The sequence below is a fragment of the Triticum aestivum genome, chromosome 5D (genome assembly GCF_018294505.1).
Source record: "Triticum aestivum cultivar Chinese Spring chromosome 5D, IWGSC CS RefSeq v2.1, whole genome shotgun sequence".
Lineage (NCBI taxonomy): Eukaryota > Viridiplantae > Streptophyta > Magnoliopsida > Poales > Poaceae > Triticum > Triticum aestivum.
In genome coordinates, this window is record NC_057808.1 from 457263556 (window position 1) to 457277740 (window position 14185).

At 48.5% G+C, this 14185-nt stretch overlaps 1 protein-coding gene across 1 annotated transcript; it reads left to right on the forward strand.

Moving 5' to 3' along the window:
- Window positions 1-7186: 7186 nt before the first annotated feature.
- Window positions 7187-12905, forward strand: LOC123122730 (homeobox-leucine zipper protein HOX32). Its single transcript, XM_044543060.1, has 18 exons — window positions 7187-7712; window positions 8523-8682; window positions 8949-9064; window positions 9144-9234; window positions 9330-9425; window positions 9506-9619; window positions 9728-9811; window positions 10043-10198; window positions 10276-10350; window positions 10465-10571; window positions 10680-10872; window positions 10978-11166; window positions 11256-11336; window positions 11424-11558; window positions 11643-11965; window positions 12104-12209; window positions 12307-12456; window positions 12561-12905. The coding sequence occupies exons 1-18, from the start codon at window positions 7447-7449 to the stop codon at window positions 12705-12707; spliced, it is 2589 nt and encodes an 862-aa protein (XP_044398995.1). The 5' UTR covers window positions 7187-7446; the 3' UTR covers window positions 12708-12905.
- The last annotated feature ends 1280 nt before the right edge of the window (window positions 12906-14185 follow it).

Here is a 14185-nt window from a genome sequence, read left to right on the forward strand (position 1 = left end):
GCATGCATGTGTAGCTTGTAAGCAAAACATAAAACCGAGCTGCTTTTCCATGGCGAGATTTCAGCCAGAATGTAAAGACCAAAAGGTGGCAACAATTTCTGCGGAAAGGGATCGTTTAGAATTTAGCGGCTCGTCTTCCTCCCCGGCCGGGCCGGCCGGGGTGCATGCATGTGGCCGGCCACGCGTGTTTTGCTCTGGCTCTGGCACGCACGCGTGCCACATGTATAATAGAAAGTTTACGTCGCAAAGGGAAAAGGGAAAGGAAGGGAGATGAGCAAAACAGGTTATACATGTCAGTTTCAAAACACATCATGGTTCCATTTCGCAAGTGGACCGGTCAATTGGTAAATGAGATGACAGTGTGCAGGTAAACAGCATTTGCATGCGTGCACAGGAAACGCTCCAAAATTACCAGAAAAGGGAGCACCGAGCAGCACAGGTAGCATCAAAAGGGGCCATGATGGTCCAAATCCAAATCAAACAGACATTCCCTCCCTCCCTCTCGGTCAGCTCGCGGTTTGCACTGCACATTTGCTATGCATAGTATGCACGAGACGGACGGGGGCGAGAACAAGAAAGCTGATGGGGGCCTCGGAGTCAGAGATAAGATTGTACCACTAGCCGTAGCCAGCCATGTCACCGGCTGGCGCGGTGGCATGGGCATGGGGCCTTGGCGTGCGCTGCGTGCGCCGGGCGGTGTCGGCTGCGGCCGCGGCAAAAGGCTGACGCGGGACGGAGCACGCGCGCGGGCCCCGAGCAGACAGCCAGACACACCCGCAAGAGGCCACGCCCAGCTGCAAAGCTTCGCCGCAAAAGGCGGCCGCGCCCGGCCGGCCACGAGACGGCGGGCTGATCGACGGCGACGGTAGTACGCCTTAACGGCCGCCGCTCGCATGCTTGTAAAGCGGATTGATCAAGAAGCCTCACTTCCATGGACGAGTCTCTACGGTAACCTAACACCTCTGGCTGGACCGGCATGCATGGTTAATTAAGCATGCCCATCGAATGAACCAAATGAAGCAGTAGTAGTACAATAGGCGCACCCTGCCTCGATCTTGAGCTGGAAGAACGCATACCTGCCTGTAAATCTATGACATGCCGATCTGTAGTCTATAGCCGTTGAATATATGCATGAGTTACTAGATCGATTTATCTCCTGCAGCTTGCTTTGCAGCTCATGTATATTCATGCATTCAATGACAGAGGACAGCAGCAATATGCATGGAAGGGAGCATGCATGATGAGACATGCCATGCCAAAGCACCTCCTGCAATCTCCTGGTCTCTCGCCGGCTAAAACATTGAACTCCCGGCAGCAACATTCTGCTGTTCAGTTTTCTCCGGCGAACTTGATCCAACTGTTGCAGTGAACCATTCTGAATGTTCAATCTATTATAAAGGAAAAGAGTATGCATATTCTCATTTAGAACTATGATTGTGCTCTGAACATGCTCCAATTATCAATCGTGTAGCCATGTCTACAGTGAGTGCAGCATCAATTGTGTAAGTCAAAGAGTAAAAAATATTGCGAAAAATATTGTAAAAGACTTGTCTGGTACCTAGACACAAGGAAACACAATAAATTGCTTATGCATGACAACAAAACCATACTCTATGGAGTAGGAAGAGGTCTAGGTTAAGTTTCAATAACCGCTCGGCGTGAACGGTTAGTTAGCTATCTTAAAACAAATATTCAACAATAAGTTAAGTTCAACATTTCAATCCCAATACTATTTGTCCGACAAGTGACAGGCTGTCTATAGTTTGTATTCCCTTCCCTTGTCCTCACCCCCGTCGGAAGTGGTTTCGAAGATGGAATGGCGTCGGCTTTACATACATGGCATGCTGCGAGCACAAAAATTTGCCTAAAATCATGGGAAAACTTAGTTTGTTTTCTTTGAAACTACATTTTTAAAGAAAATTTTGGCAGTTTTTTAAAAATTAGAAAAATAATTAAAAACTTATTTTATGAAACTGAAATTATATTTGAGAAATTTACTACAAGGAATATAATGATAAGTAAGAAAATCAAATGGGGAATAGACAAAGGAGTACTAAAAAAATCGAGCATATGGTAATATTAACAATAAACTAGGAATTACATGGTTTATGTAGAGTTTTTTTAATCGAATTCATTGAGAAACTAATTTCGGATGGTTTAACGCTAATAGAATAAGGTCTTGCACTAAAGTTGAGGAGCAAACTTACGCTCTCTCTTCTCTTTAGAAGGTCAAGGCCGTATGTTAAAATCTCCCAACTCTTACATGACCATCCTTCCAAAAGCAGAAAGTAAAACATGGGTCCTGGGGGTATATCAACACTGTCTTCATCATGCACTCGTCGTCGCTGCGTTGTGTGTAAAGTTCGATGTCGCTTTCGGATCATCGGAGCTAGGGTAACATTGTGGATGCGACGGCTTGGAAGTCACAAATTGGAGCCAAAAGAAGCAGTCAACAGCGAGGTGTTAGATCGTCGTCTCAAAGAAGAAGGTGGCGAAGGGGGCTGGACAACCATCTCAGATCCGGCCGGACAGAATTGGGGATGCCTTACCTCATTAGCTTCCCAGCGAAGTCAAAGTTGGTCGTGCATCACCAAACGGAGAAGAAGCCTGGAGGCCGAAAACACAAACCTTTGTCGTCCACTCCACTGAATAGCAACGCCCAAGACCATCTTGACAAAATGTAGACAAAACAGGGCCCAAGATTTGACCATGAACAAAGCTCTACACACCCTCCACCGACGACAATGAACATCGCTGGAACGAGGACATGATGGAGAAAACTTATCCGTCAATGTTGATTACAAACCACCTAACAACCGCCAGTCAGACGCCTAGACTAAGCCCTAGACTGAGTTAGGGCGACCCAAACACGTCAACCCAAACCAGGGTTCCCCTCACCTCGTTGGCGCTAGAAGGCATTCGAAGGTGGGGGAAACCAACGAGTGTGACACTTAGGCGGACCTTTCTTTGGAGAGAAAGGCTGGATAGGAGAGAGGAGAAACAAATACTCCCTTCAATCCAAATTAATTGATGCACATTTAGTACAACTTTAAAGTACAATAGTCTACGGTGAAACTAAAAGGGCACCTCAAGGAAGCTGAAAAGTGAGGATGTTGATGTTCATCATGTGAGCACGAGAAGCCTCTTCATGCACATTTTCATGAATACCTTTGCATCTTTTCTGGGATAGTGAATTTGCCTGAAAATCTTGGCTCTCTATAGCACCCGACAGAAGGAGCGGATTTTCAATCTTTGTTGAAACTATTTTGGCCACTCAGGATCTTCCTCAACGGATTGCTATGGGTGTCATTATAATGGGTTGTTGAAATGTGTAGATGCAAAAAAAGGGTGAAATTTTCCAAGAATTAAACACCAGAAATCCTTCGAGTCTTGTGGGTCACAAGGCGAAAAGGAAAATATCAGATTGTCTCAAGAATTGAATTGACACTTATCTCCCAAGACAGATTTGCCCTCATCTTTTGAGTCCAACCCGAGTTTCTTAATGCTGCCCAAAACATGAATTCAATAGCTATTTATTTTCTCCCCCCCCCCCCCCCCCCCTTCTTCCCGTGTACACATTGCTTTTTTAATATATTTACATCCATTTCAGCGTCAACTAATTATGGACGGAGGCAGCGTGAAAAATCTGGTGATAGAATTCCTTGTATGTTGGGACAGGTCGAGCTTTTGGATAGGAATCCAAAAATTTGTTCGAAAGGGCCAGACAGGATTTTGTAAAGCGCAAGATTCACTCACATACGGAACACACAATTTGCCTGCACTGATTGACAGGACAGCACTGTCGAGCGCATAGACGACGACGGCATCACGGACAGACAACCGTGGCTGGCTAGCTAGCTAGGCGGAGCAGCGCGCTCACGTACTCCACTGGAATCGTATCAGTCTGTCGAACAGTATATTTTTTTGAGCCGACTGTCGAACAGTATATGTGAATAGTTGTGTACACTCTCGTCTAAAAAAGCGCCCCCTCTCATGGGCCGGTTTTCGTTGTGCTGCTTGTTTTGTAGCGCAGCAACAGGAAGCGATTTTATTCTACTCCTATATAGGAGTACTGTGCGTGGCAGGAGAGATGCTGTTAAACTGTTTGGGTTTTAACTTGGAACATGCTACGTGCCAGAGCAGCCAGCAGAGGCCACAGTATTGGAGTCGATGTGAAATTAATCCAGAAGCATATTTCGTCATTGCTTTGCCTTGGGTTATGCATGCATGCATGGCTGGTCTCCTCCGGTCGAAAATTCTCAGAACAGGTTTAGGTTCCGGTTCATAGATAAGAGCCGCACGGTGAGTGGCCGAAACACGACTAAAAGAAACCTAGGAACCGACAATCAAAGAACTCGCGTCGAGAATTTTGCAGGGGCACGCACTTGCCCGGCCGTGTCCGGCCGCGCGATTGCTTTGAGATCCGCAGAGTCGTTTGAGTCCTTGCATGGTTTTAAGTTTTAGTTTCTACAATATGGTGATTTTATCATTCGTTTCTATAAGTTTCAGTAGGTGAAACTTAGTGAAATTTTGTAAACTTGTCAAAACGTATTCAGAGGTGGTCTTATTTCAAAGCCCCCGTCACAAAGAGCATGAACATGCAATCGAAAAATAAATCGGACTTTCAGTTCAAAAGATATAATTGATTGAAAAGCGAAAGTTAAAGGAAAGTTGGGTCGGTGCCCCCACACATACGTGCCACAGATCACCTCCGAACTCACGTCCCTGTGATGAAACCTTCCAGTTCGCGATCCGTAAACTCGAGGCCCACGACTTTGCCCCCGAGGGGGGCGGGACACCCGTAGGCATATTCACCGCCATTGCCGAAGCGTTGCACTTTCGCTCGGGACATCTAATTGTCGCGGATCCTAGTCATCGAGCCAACCCCGATAGGAGATTTGTCACGGCGGATCTGGGCCTCCAGATCTGGATCAAGGATTAGCCACCAACACTGATAGCAGCCTTACTAGGACCACCCGCCACTGCACCCCACACCATCCACATAGCGAAGGGCACATCCATCACCGTTGCCGCGTGGCTCGCCGGAGAGCCGCACGCGCATCCCACCTTCAAGGGCCACTGTGCCGGCATCCAAGATCTCACATCGACGCTCGTTGGCACAAACGCCGACCACCTAAACGATGGAAGTTTTTAACTAGGATTTCAAAATGAATTTACGAAATGGATTTTAAGAAGGATTACAACTTTGATTTGGACAACCTTAAAACTATGATTCTTTAATGATTGAATTACAGGCTCTTCCTCCTCTGGAAGTGACCTTGCGGGTGAGGGAGGCTTCGGCTGTCGTATCTTCCCCGGCCAGGTGGTCAATGAATGCGGGATACGACCACATTTTTTAAGGCCATGGTGAGTGTGATTTCCATTTTTGCGAAGGCGCTCGTCGAGTGCGGTCGAACTAGGTAGAGGCAGCAGGGAAGCAGGTGCAGCTGACGGCTTATTTAGCCTTACAACGCACATAGTCTCGGACCCACTCAGGGTAGTTCCACTCCCTCTCCCCAAGACTTTCTCTCTTTGTAGTCCTCTTTGATCATGCCGGGGAGGGCTCAGTCGCATTGACATGGTCGACTGAGTGATTATTGCGGCGGCAGGGAAGGGGAACAGAGCAGGAGGGATGGCAACTGGCTTAGGGGGTGAGTGGCGACAACAACGATGATGGTTTACCTACCCGTGAATGAGTTCGCTCCGGCATGAAACAAGGGCGGATTTCCACGTACAGGGTGAAAACGGGTGCGGAACATGTTGGCGGCCACTCCTTTTCATTGGAAAAAAGTTGAGGCATTTGCATGGGCGGAAGCAGCAGCCATATGGAGGATGACGACATCATTGACGAGGTTGCGCATAAGAGGAAGAGGTCGGACCGAAACTTCCCTCCCGCGCGAGTGGTTGCGGATGGAGGCTGCTCCATATCACCGCCCCCAGTCTACAAATATGAAGGCTCGCTCGATTTGTGGCGCACTCCATAAATTATGACGGTGGAAGGACATATAGCGACTTTACTAGTGTGGTCTTTCCTATTAAAATTATTTTAACGATGATTATTACGTCGATCGACCCGATATGAAAACCACTGACGAACGGGAAGGGCAGGTGTGCTTTGTGTTTACGCTCACCTCCAAAAGCCCGGCAGCACGGGGCCCGTCGCAAGCATTTACCCACCCTATGACTGACTATGAATGAGCACGCATGCTTGTGGCGTGGCCATGTGCTTGCCACGAAAAGCATGGCGCCACCAAGGCAGCGCACACGCCCTCTCGAGCCCTGAAAACTGAAAACTACTCCTCTAAAAGAGAGAGCAATGCCCATTTTAATCCTACGGAACCAGGATTTATACAAGTGTAGCTGAACACTTCGTAGTTCTAGCCAAGCATGCATGGCACCTAATGAAAAACAATGTAGGCGAGGCACTGATTGTATACATTACGATAATTTTCATCAAAAATGCACTGACAATTTATGTAATCTGCTGCAAAATTAGACCCGTGCGGTGCCACGAAATCGTTATCTCCCAGGCAATAGGGCGTTTTGGCTCTTTTTGCTAATGCGTCCGAAATGCGAACAAAACATGTAATGGAGTAGCTCGAGAATTTGCTTAACTCTACATTTTGTGTTTTAAGGTTTTGCAAAAACAAGTTGGGTGTTACGGTATCGTGAATTTTACTCTATGATCTTCTTCAATTCAAATGTAATTTTGTACAAGTTCAATTTCAATTCTTTTGCTACGGAACATGTTTGATTTGTGGGCCTATAGTCAAATGTTTTTGTTTCTACAAGTCACTTGGATCACTGTACGACACGCCTGAGCTCAAAGAAAATCCAAAAAGCGTTATTGTGGCGCAGTGACACAAATTAAAACACTCGTTTGAGTGTTTTTATTTTGTACCACCGTACTCCCTCCGTCCCATAATATAAGAGCGTTTTTGACACTGGTGAAGATAATATGCCATGTTTCCAATCGTGAATTTCTTTTATTACCATATTTTGAGAATCATTGAATTCGTTGACGAATATAGTTTTTTTATTTTCAAAAAATAAGATGAATGGACGGAAAATACATTTCAACGAAAAAGCGCTCAAATTACGGAAACGCCCCTGGGGAGACCACAGTCCACAGGGAGACGAGGAGAAGGCCAGCAGTATAAACAAGAGCTCGGGGCTCTGCTTTTCCCTTTGTTCATCTCCTCTGCGCTCTGCTCCACTACTGCCTTTCCCTTCCCTCTCCCTGCGCTCCCCTCTCCCCTCCACCTCACCTCACCGGCGCAACGACTCCGCACACCACCACCACCGCCACCACGGCTATGGCGTCCACGGGAGGCGGCGCGCGGAGGGCATGACGCGGCGGCGCCCCTGGCCCTGGCTCAACCTCTCTTTACAACAACAACTACTACTCACTCGGTCGGCGGCGGTCGTCCCGGTAGCCGGCTCGAGATGGCGGGGGCGATGGTGGTGCACGGGCACGGCGGGGGCGGCAGGGACCGGGACCGGGACAGGTCGTCGCCCGGCGGCAGCGGGGCGCCGCAGGTGGACACGGGCAAGTACGTGCGCTACACCCCGGAGCAGGTGGACGCGCTGGAGCGCGTCTACAGCGAGTGCCCCAAGCCCAGCTCGCTGCGCCGGCAGCAGCTCATACGGGAGTGCCCCATCCTCAGCAACATCGAGCCCAAGCAGATCAAGGTCTGGTTCCAGAACCGCAGGTGCGTCCTCCTCGCCCGCGCCTCTCGATCTGGCTCACCGCTCGCGTCCGCTCCTTCTTGGTGCTCGAAATTGGCCGTCTTTTCTTGGGTTTGTGGTTGCCCGGCCCCCGTGGCTAAAAATCTGGCTTCGGTCCTCAACTTTTTGATTCCGGTGCTGATCCTTCCACCGAGCTTAGTTAGTGGCTCCAGGAAGAATCCACGTCTCCTTTCCAGGCGGCGGCTTTCCGTTTCGCCCGTTTCTGCTCAGTGGTTCCAGGATGTATTTGGGCGTGGAAGCAGGCACCCACGCACCTAGTAGTAGCATATGCCGCGCCCAAATTAGAGTCTGGTTTTGGCTCCACCGGTCTAAAAGTTGCTAAGATTTCGTGATGGTTCCTCGACAATACCAGAAATCGAGTCCTTGTGTCCTGCCCTAAATGCCTTTCACCATGTTTTTGCCATTTGTGGCGTGCCTTTTTTTGGTGTGTGCTTCTTGTTTCTAGAAAAAGAGCTGTTCTTTTGCTGAATCTTCGCTGAACAAGTGTGATCCTTCTGGAGCATTTCTTATCTTCAGAGCTTTGTGTTCTTGTTCAGATTTTAGATCATAGTATTAGTTGCTTTCGTGCCAGAGCATTTTGTAGCTGCAATGCCTCCACACCTAACACACTTGGTGCTCACCTGAGATGTGACATGTCAAAAATGTTAGCAACGACGCGGGAATCTCGTGCGCGCGTCGAAGATCGCTGTCTTGGCTTTCTTCATGAGCAAGTGACATTTTTGCAGCCCTTGTTTTGGTGTGGCTGCCAAGATTGATTGATGTTCTGATTGTAGGTGCCGCGAGAAGCAACGGAAGGAGGCCTCTCGCCTGCAGACTGTGAACCGGAAGCTGTCTGCGATGAACAAGCTGCTGATGGAGGAGAACGACAGGCTGCAGAAGCAGGTGTCCCGTCTCGTCTACGAGAACGGCTACATGCGGACGCACCTCAATAATGTGAGTTTTGTCCCATCACTTGATACTCAAATCGTGTGAACATTTTGCATTGAGTTTTTCCCCAAGAGATAATAATTTCAGCAGGAGGAACAGTTTTGAGTTCTTGGATACTGTTATGGCCTCTGATTTGAAACCTCGGGGCTAGTGGGCTGTGAATGCTACTGTTATCTTCTAAATAAATGCAAATTCGTGTTGGATTCATGCATTATCTGCTGTTCAAATCGTTGGCTCCTGCGCCTAAACTTTTGTTGAATGATGCTTTGCAGCCTTCTGTAGCGACTACAGACACAAGCTGTGAGTCTGTTGTTACTAGTGGTCAGCACCAGCAGCAGCAGAACGCAGTAGTTCCGCGTCCGCAAAGGGACGCGAACAACCCAGCAGGGTAATTACAGTTTCACTTTTTTATGATGTTTGCATGTCATTTTGCTTAAGTTTGATTGAATTTGTTATGTTTGTTACAGTCTACTCGCTATCGCTGAGGAGACATTGGCAGAGTTCCTGTCCAAGGCGACGGGGACTGCTGTCGATTGGGTGCAAATGGTTGGGATGAAGGTAATGTCATAATTCCAACTGGTGGAACTCCGGCATGCGTTGATTATTTCAGTTTCTTTATACCCGGTAAATTTAAAATCGGTGTTTCTTTACAGCCTGGTCCGGATTCCATTGGAATCATTGCTGTTTCGCACAATTGTAGTGGCGTAGCAGCCCGAGCTTGCGGTCTTGTGAGCCTTGAGCCCACAAAGGTACGTTGTTGTTGTTCATCATCACAGAGCCTTTTTGTTTCCATTCAGCAGACACCTGCTAACAGACTACTACCACACAGGTTGCCGAGATCCTCAAGGATCGCCCCTCTTGGTATCGTGACTGTCGGTGTGTGGATGTGCTCCAAATTATCCCTACGGGTAATGGTGGAACTATTGAGCTTATCTACATGCAGGTATTGCATCCTCTTGCAAGTTATAGTTGACTTGGGTTCCCTTGTCTGGGTTTATTTGGATATGGTCTTCTGTGTTGACTGTAACATATTGTTCTTCCAATTATGTAGACTTATGCACCGACAACTTTGGCGGCACCGCGTGACTTCTGGATTCTCCGCTACACTAGCGGTCTTGAAGACGGCAGTCTTGTGGTATTGATATGTCTCATTGCTTGTTATGATTAATTGATTATGACATTTATGTTGGTTTGTTCATCTGTTTGTCAACTTCTCTGTTGGGCTTGGTCTGTTTGGATCAAACGACTTTTTGTTACACTTTACACTGTAACATTTGCGATGCCATGTTAATGCTACTAGGTTGACTGTTCAGAATATTGTTTGTGCTGAGATCTGGTAACCGTTACTCACTGCCTTCTTCTGTAGATCTGTGAGAGATCGTTGACTCAAGCCACTGGCGGTCCATCAGGACCTAACACTCCAAATTTTGTCCGAGCCGAGGTGCTACCTAGTGGCTATTTAATACGCCCTTGCGAGGGGGGTGGCTCCATGATCCACATTGTAGATCATGTTGATTTGGATGTAAGCAAAATTATACTTGATCAAATTTGCAACTTTCATAATATGTACTTGTATCTTAGAATCCTATCTCTTTGTAGGCTTGGAGTGTGCCTGAGGTCCTTAGACCACTTTATGAGTCTCCAAAGATTCTTGCGCAGAAGATGACAATTGCTGTATGTTCTACCATTGCATTTTCATTAGGATTTTGTCTGTGCTAAGCATTTGCCTGTTCCTGTGGCACTAAGATATGAATTATTAAGTGACAATCACTTGTCCACTTTTTACAGGCTCTGCGTCACATTAGGCAGATTGCTCATGAATCAAGTGGAGAAATGCCCTATGGAGGGGGGCGCCAGCCAGCAGTTCTAAGAACATTTAGTCAGAGATTGAGCAGGTTTGTGGCAATGCTCTAATATTCCGTGCATGCCATTCACACCACCTTAGTTTACCAAAAGATATCCCATACATGCCCCATGACTAAGGTCCTCGACATGTTTTGCAGAGGCTTCAACGACGCTGTTAATGGATTTCTGGATGATGGCTGGTCACTGATGAGCAGTGATGGTGCTGAGGATGTTACAATTGCTATCAACTCATCTCCAAACAAACTTGCTGGATCTCATGTCAACCCCTCCCAGATGTTTACTGCAATTGGGGGCGGCGTCTTATGTGCCAAGGCTTCAATGTTGCTGCAGGTTTTTACTCGTAAACCATCTACGTTTTATTTAGTAGGGGGGATGTGTTGATGCTTGTGTGACCTGACCATAACTGAGCCTGGCGAACTTGGTTTCATCATGTAGAATGTACCGCCCGCTCTACTAGTACGATTTCTGAGGGAGCACCGCTCTGAATGGGCTGATCCTGGTGTTGATGCTTATTCTGCCGCTGCTTTGCGAGCTAGTCCTTATGCAGTTCCTGGTCTACGAGCGAGTGGATTTATGGGCAGTCAGGTTATACTGCCACTTGCACACACCTTAGAGCATGAAGAGGTATTTCAAGTTCGCTTAAGTTCTTATACATTGTCTTGTACTCATATTTAACCGGTCTTCGTCCCTTAAACTAACCTCTTAAATTGCAGTTCTTGGAGGTTATTAGACTGGAGGGACACAGTCTCTGTCATGATGAAGTTGTTCTATCAAGAGATATGTATCTTCTGCAGGTATCCTTTCAGCCGGCACTAGCTAGTTTGCATCATTTTCATTTTATTTGTTGCACCGCCCTTACGAATCTGTGTCTTCTATGGCAGTTATGCAGCGGTGTTGATGAGAATGCTGCTGGTGCATGTGCACAGCTTGTCTTTGCGCCGATTGATGAATCGTTCGCTGATGATGCTCCACTGCTACCGTCAGGCTTCCGTGTGATACCACTTGATGCCAAGACGGTTAGTATAGTTTGCACTGGTAACATTGATCTTGTCTATTGTTTAACACTGAACTAACTTGGTGTTATGCACTTAAAACTGTAGGATGCACCATCTGCGACACGTACACTTGACCTTGCATCCACTCTTGAGGTTGGACCTGGTGGGACTCGTGCTCCCAGCGACGCATCCAGCACCAGCAACACAAGATCAGTGCTTACCATTGCTTTCCAGTTCTCGTATGAGAACCACCTTCGAGAGAGTGTTGCGGCAATGGCGAGGCAGTATGTGAGGACTGTTGTGGCATCGGTGCAGAGAGTGGCCATGGCGATAGCCCCTTCCCGCCCTGGTGGACAGCTTGAAATGAAGAACCCTCCAGGATCTCCTGAGGCTCACACGCTTGCGAGGTGGATCGGCAGGAGCTACAGGTATATGGCTGTCTCTTTTTTTTTCCCTCACTCTGAAGATGGTTGCCATTTATCCATTTCATCTTAGCAGCACTGCCTGTACTATTACTCCATGGTATCACAATGGAGAAGTAATTTGGTTGCGTGAAAAACTTCCAGGTTTCACACTGGGGCGGAACTCCTATGCACGGAGTCACAGAGCGCGGACGCTTCCCTGAAGGCGCTGTGGCAGCACTCGGATTCAATCATGTGCTGTTCCCTGAAGGTCGGTTGCGTGTTTGATCATGTTGTCACAGCACATATATTCACACTGGTGCTGTCTGGGCCTAACAACAAAAATGTTTGGCTTGCAACAATTTCAGGCTGCTCCGGTGTTCACCTTCGCCAATCAGGCCGGGCTCGACATGCTGGAGACGACGCTGATCGCGCTCCAGGACATCTCGCTCGAGAAGATCCTCGACGACGACGGCCGCAAGGCGCTGTGCTCCGAGTTCCCCAAGATCATGCAGCAGGTGCGTACTACGTAGCCAGGCAGAGCCAGCCACCGTTCTGAATGATGAACAGCAATGTGCTGAAACTCAAACTGTCTTTGCTGTGTGTGTGTGCATCTTTTCAGGGTTTCGCGTACCTCCCGGGCGGCGTGTGCGTGTCGAGCATGGGGCGGCCGGTGTCGTACGAGCAGGCGGTGGCGTGGAAGGTGCTGGGCGACGACGACGCGCCGCACTGCCTCGCCTTCATGTTCGTCAACTGGTCCTTCGTCTAGTAGTTTGTAGTTACTAGTTCACAAACTGTTCTGCAAAGAACCTTCGTGTGCCGGCGCTCGGTCGCTTTTGCCTTGTGTCTAGAGTCAAGACCCTCTTTCATTCAGTTTTATCATCATCATCCATCACCCTGTGGAACACGCCTACCTGCTTTGTTGTTGTTGTTGCCCGCTGTATGAATGGATTGCGTGTCATGTGAATCGTGTGACCGACTGATCGTGATTCGATCTTGGGGGGGTCCCCGGTGACGGCGTGGTTGCTTGCCCCGCGTGCCTGGTGTGAGGTGAGGCGTGATGCGGCCGTGTGCCGACCCCGGGCCAACGGCGGGGCGGCAGCGAGGCGCGGGAGGGACCCCGGACGGTGACCGGCGGTGGTGGTCGCGTCTCGGCCGGTGAGGTCTCCGTGGCTGGCTGGGTGGCCTTGGGGTGGGGTGGTGGGCTGGTCGTGAAAGACTGAAAGTAAGGCGGGGAAGCTGCGGTCGGCCGGAGGGCACCTGAGGACGGCGACGGCGCGCCAACTTGCCGTGTTTTGACCGCTTCTTCTTTTTCTTCGAAGAGGGGAGCGGAGGCTCGCTGTCCAGACGCGTGCGCCGCGCGGGTCTCGGTGATGGCCTGAGGTGATGCACGATCACCCGAGGTAACCAGGGTTTCGCTTTCCGCGTTTAATGGGACCCCGAGGATGTTTTGAGACTCCTTTCAATCCGAAATCAAGTTGCGTTAAGAGCAACTAGATTCACCGTATTATTACTATTATTTTGCGAAAAAAAACTTCTGATCTATTCGTGGCAGTTCTCAGGTAGTACTAACAAAAGTTCCATCTAGATCACATGAAAAAAGAGAACATCTAAATCGCATAGGAAAAAGAGTTACAACCAGATCCATAAACCACGTAGCGACGACCATAAGTACCGGAGCAAACCGAAGATACATCCAGATCCATAAACCACGTAGCGACGACCATAAGCACCGGAGCAAACCGAAGATACATCCAGATCCATAAACCATCTAGTGACGACCATAAGCACCGGAGCAAACCGAAGATACATCCAGATCCATAAACCATCTAGCGACGACCATAAGCACCGGAGCAAACCGAAGATACATCCAGATCCATAAACCACCTAGCGACGACCATGAGCACCGGAGCAAGCCCAAGACGCGTCACCATCATCGTCTCTCCCTTGTCAGAGCCGGGCAAATCTTGTTGTAGTTGACAGTCGAAAAGTCCTCGTGTTAAGGCCCACAAGATCAGCGCACCAAAACAACAATCGTCGCCAATGAAGAGAAGCGTGGATCTAAAGTATTCAACATGTAGACACACGAATGCACAAGAACGAAAGTTGGATTCAAGTAGATCCACCATAGGCAAACTCCGTTCAAATCCTATAGGGTCTACCAGAGACACATCTACACACGCTCTTCGACAATGCTAGACGCACCGCCGAGACAAGGGCTAGGTGAAGAGAATCTTATTTCATCTT

Excerpts from the sequence above, each read along its gene's own strand:
- LOC123122730 (XM_044543060.1), top strand. The coding sequence starts at position 7,447 with ATGGCGGGGGCGATGGTGGTGCACGGGCACGGCGGGGGCGGCAGGGAC. Across the intron at positions 9,620-9,727 it reads TTGAGCTTATCTACATGCAG|ACTTATGCACCGACAACTTT; the intron begins GTATTGCATCCT and ends CCAATTATGTAG. Across the intron at positions 12,457-12,560 it reads TCCCCAAGATCATGCAGCAG|GGTTTCGCGTACCTCCCGGG; the intron begins GTGCGTACTACG and ends GCATCTTTTCAG.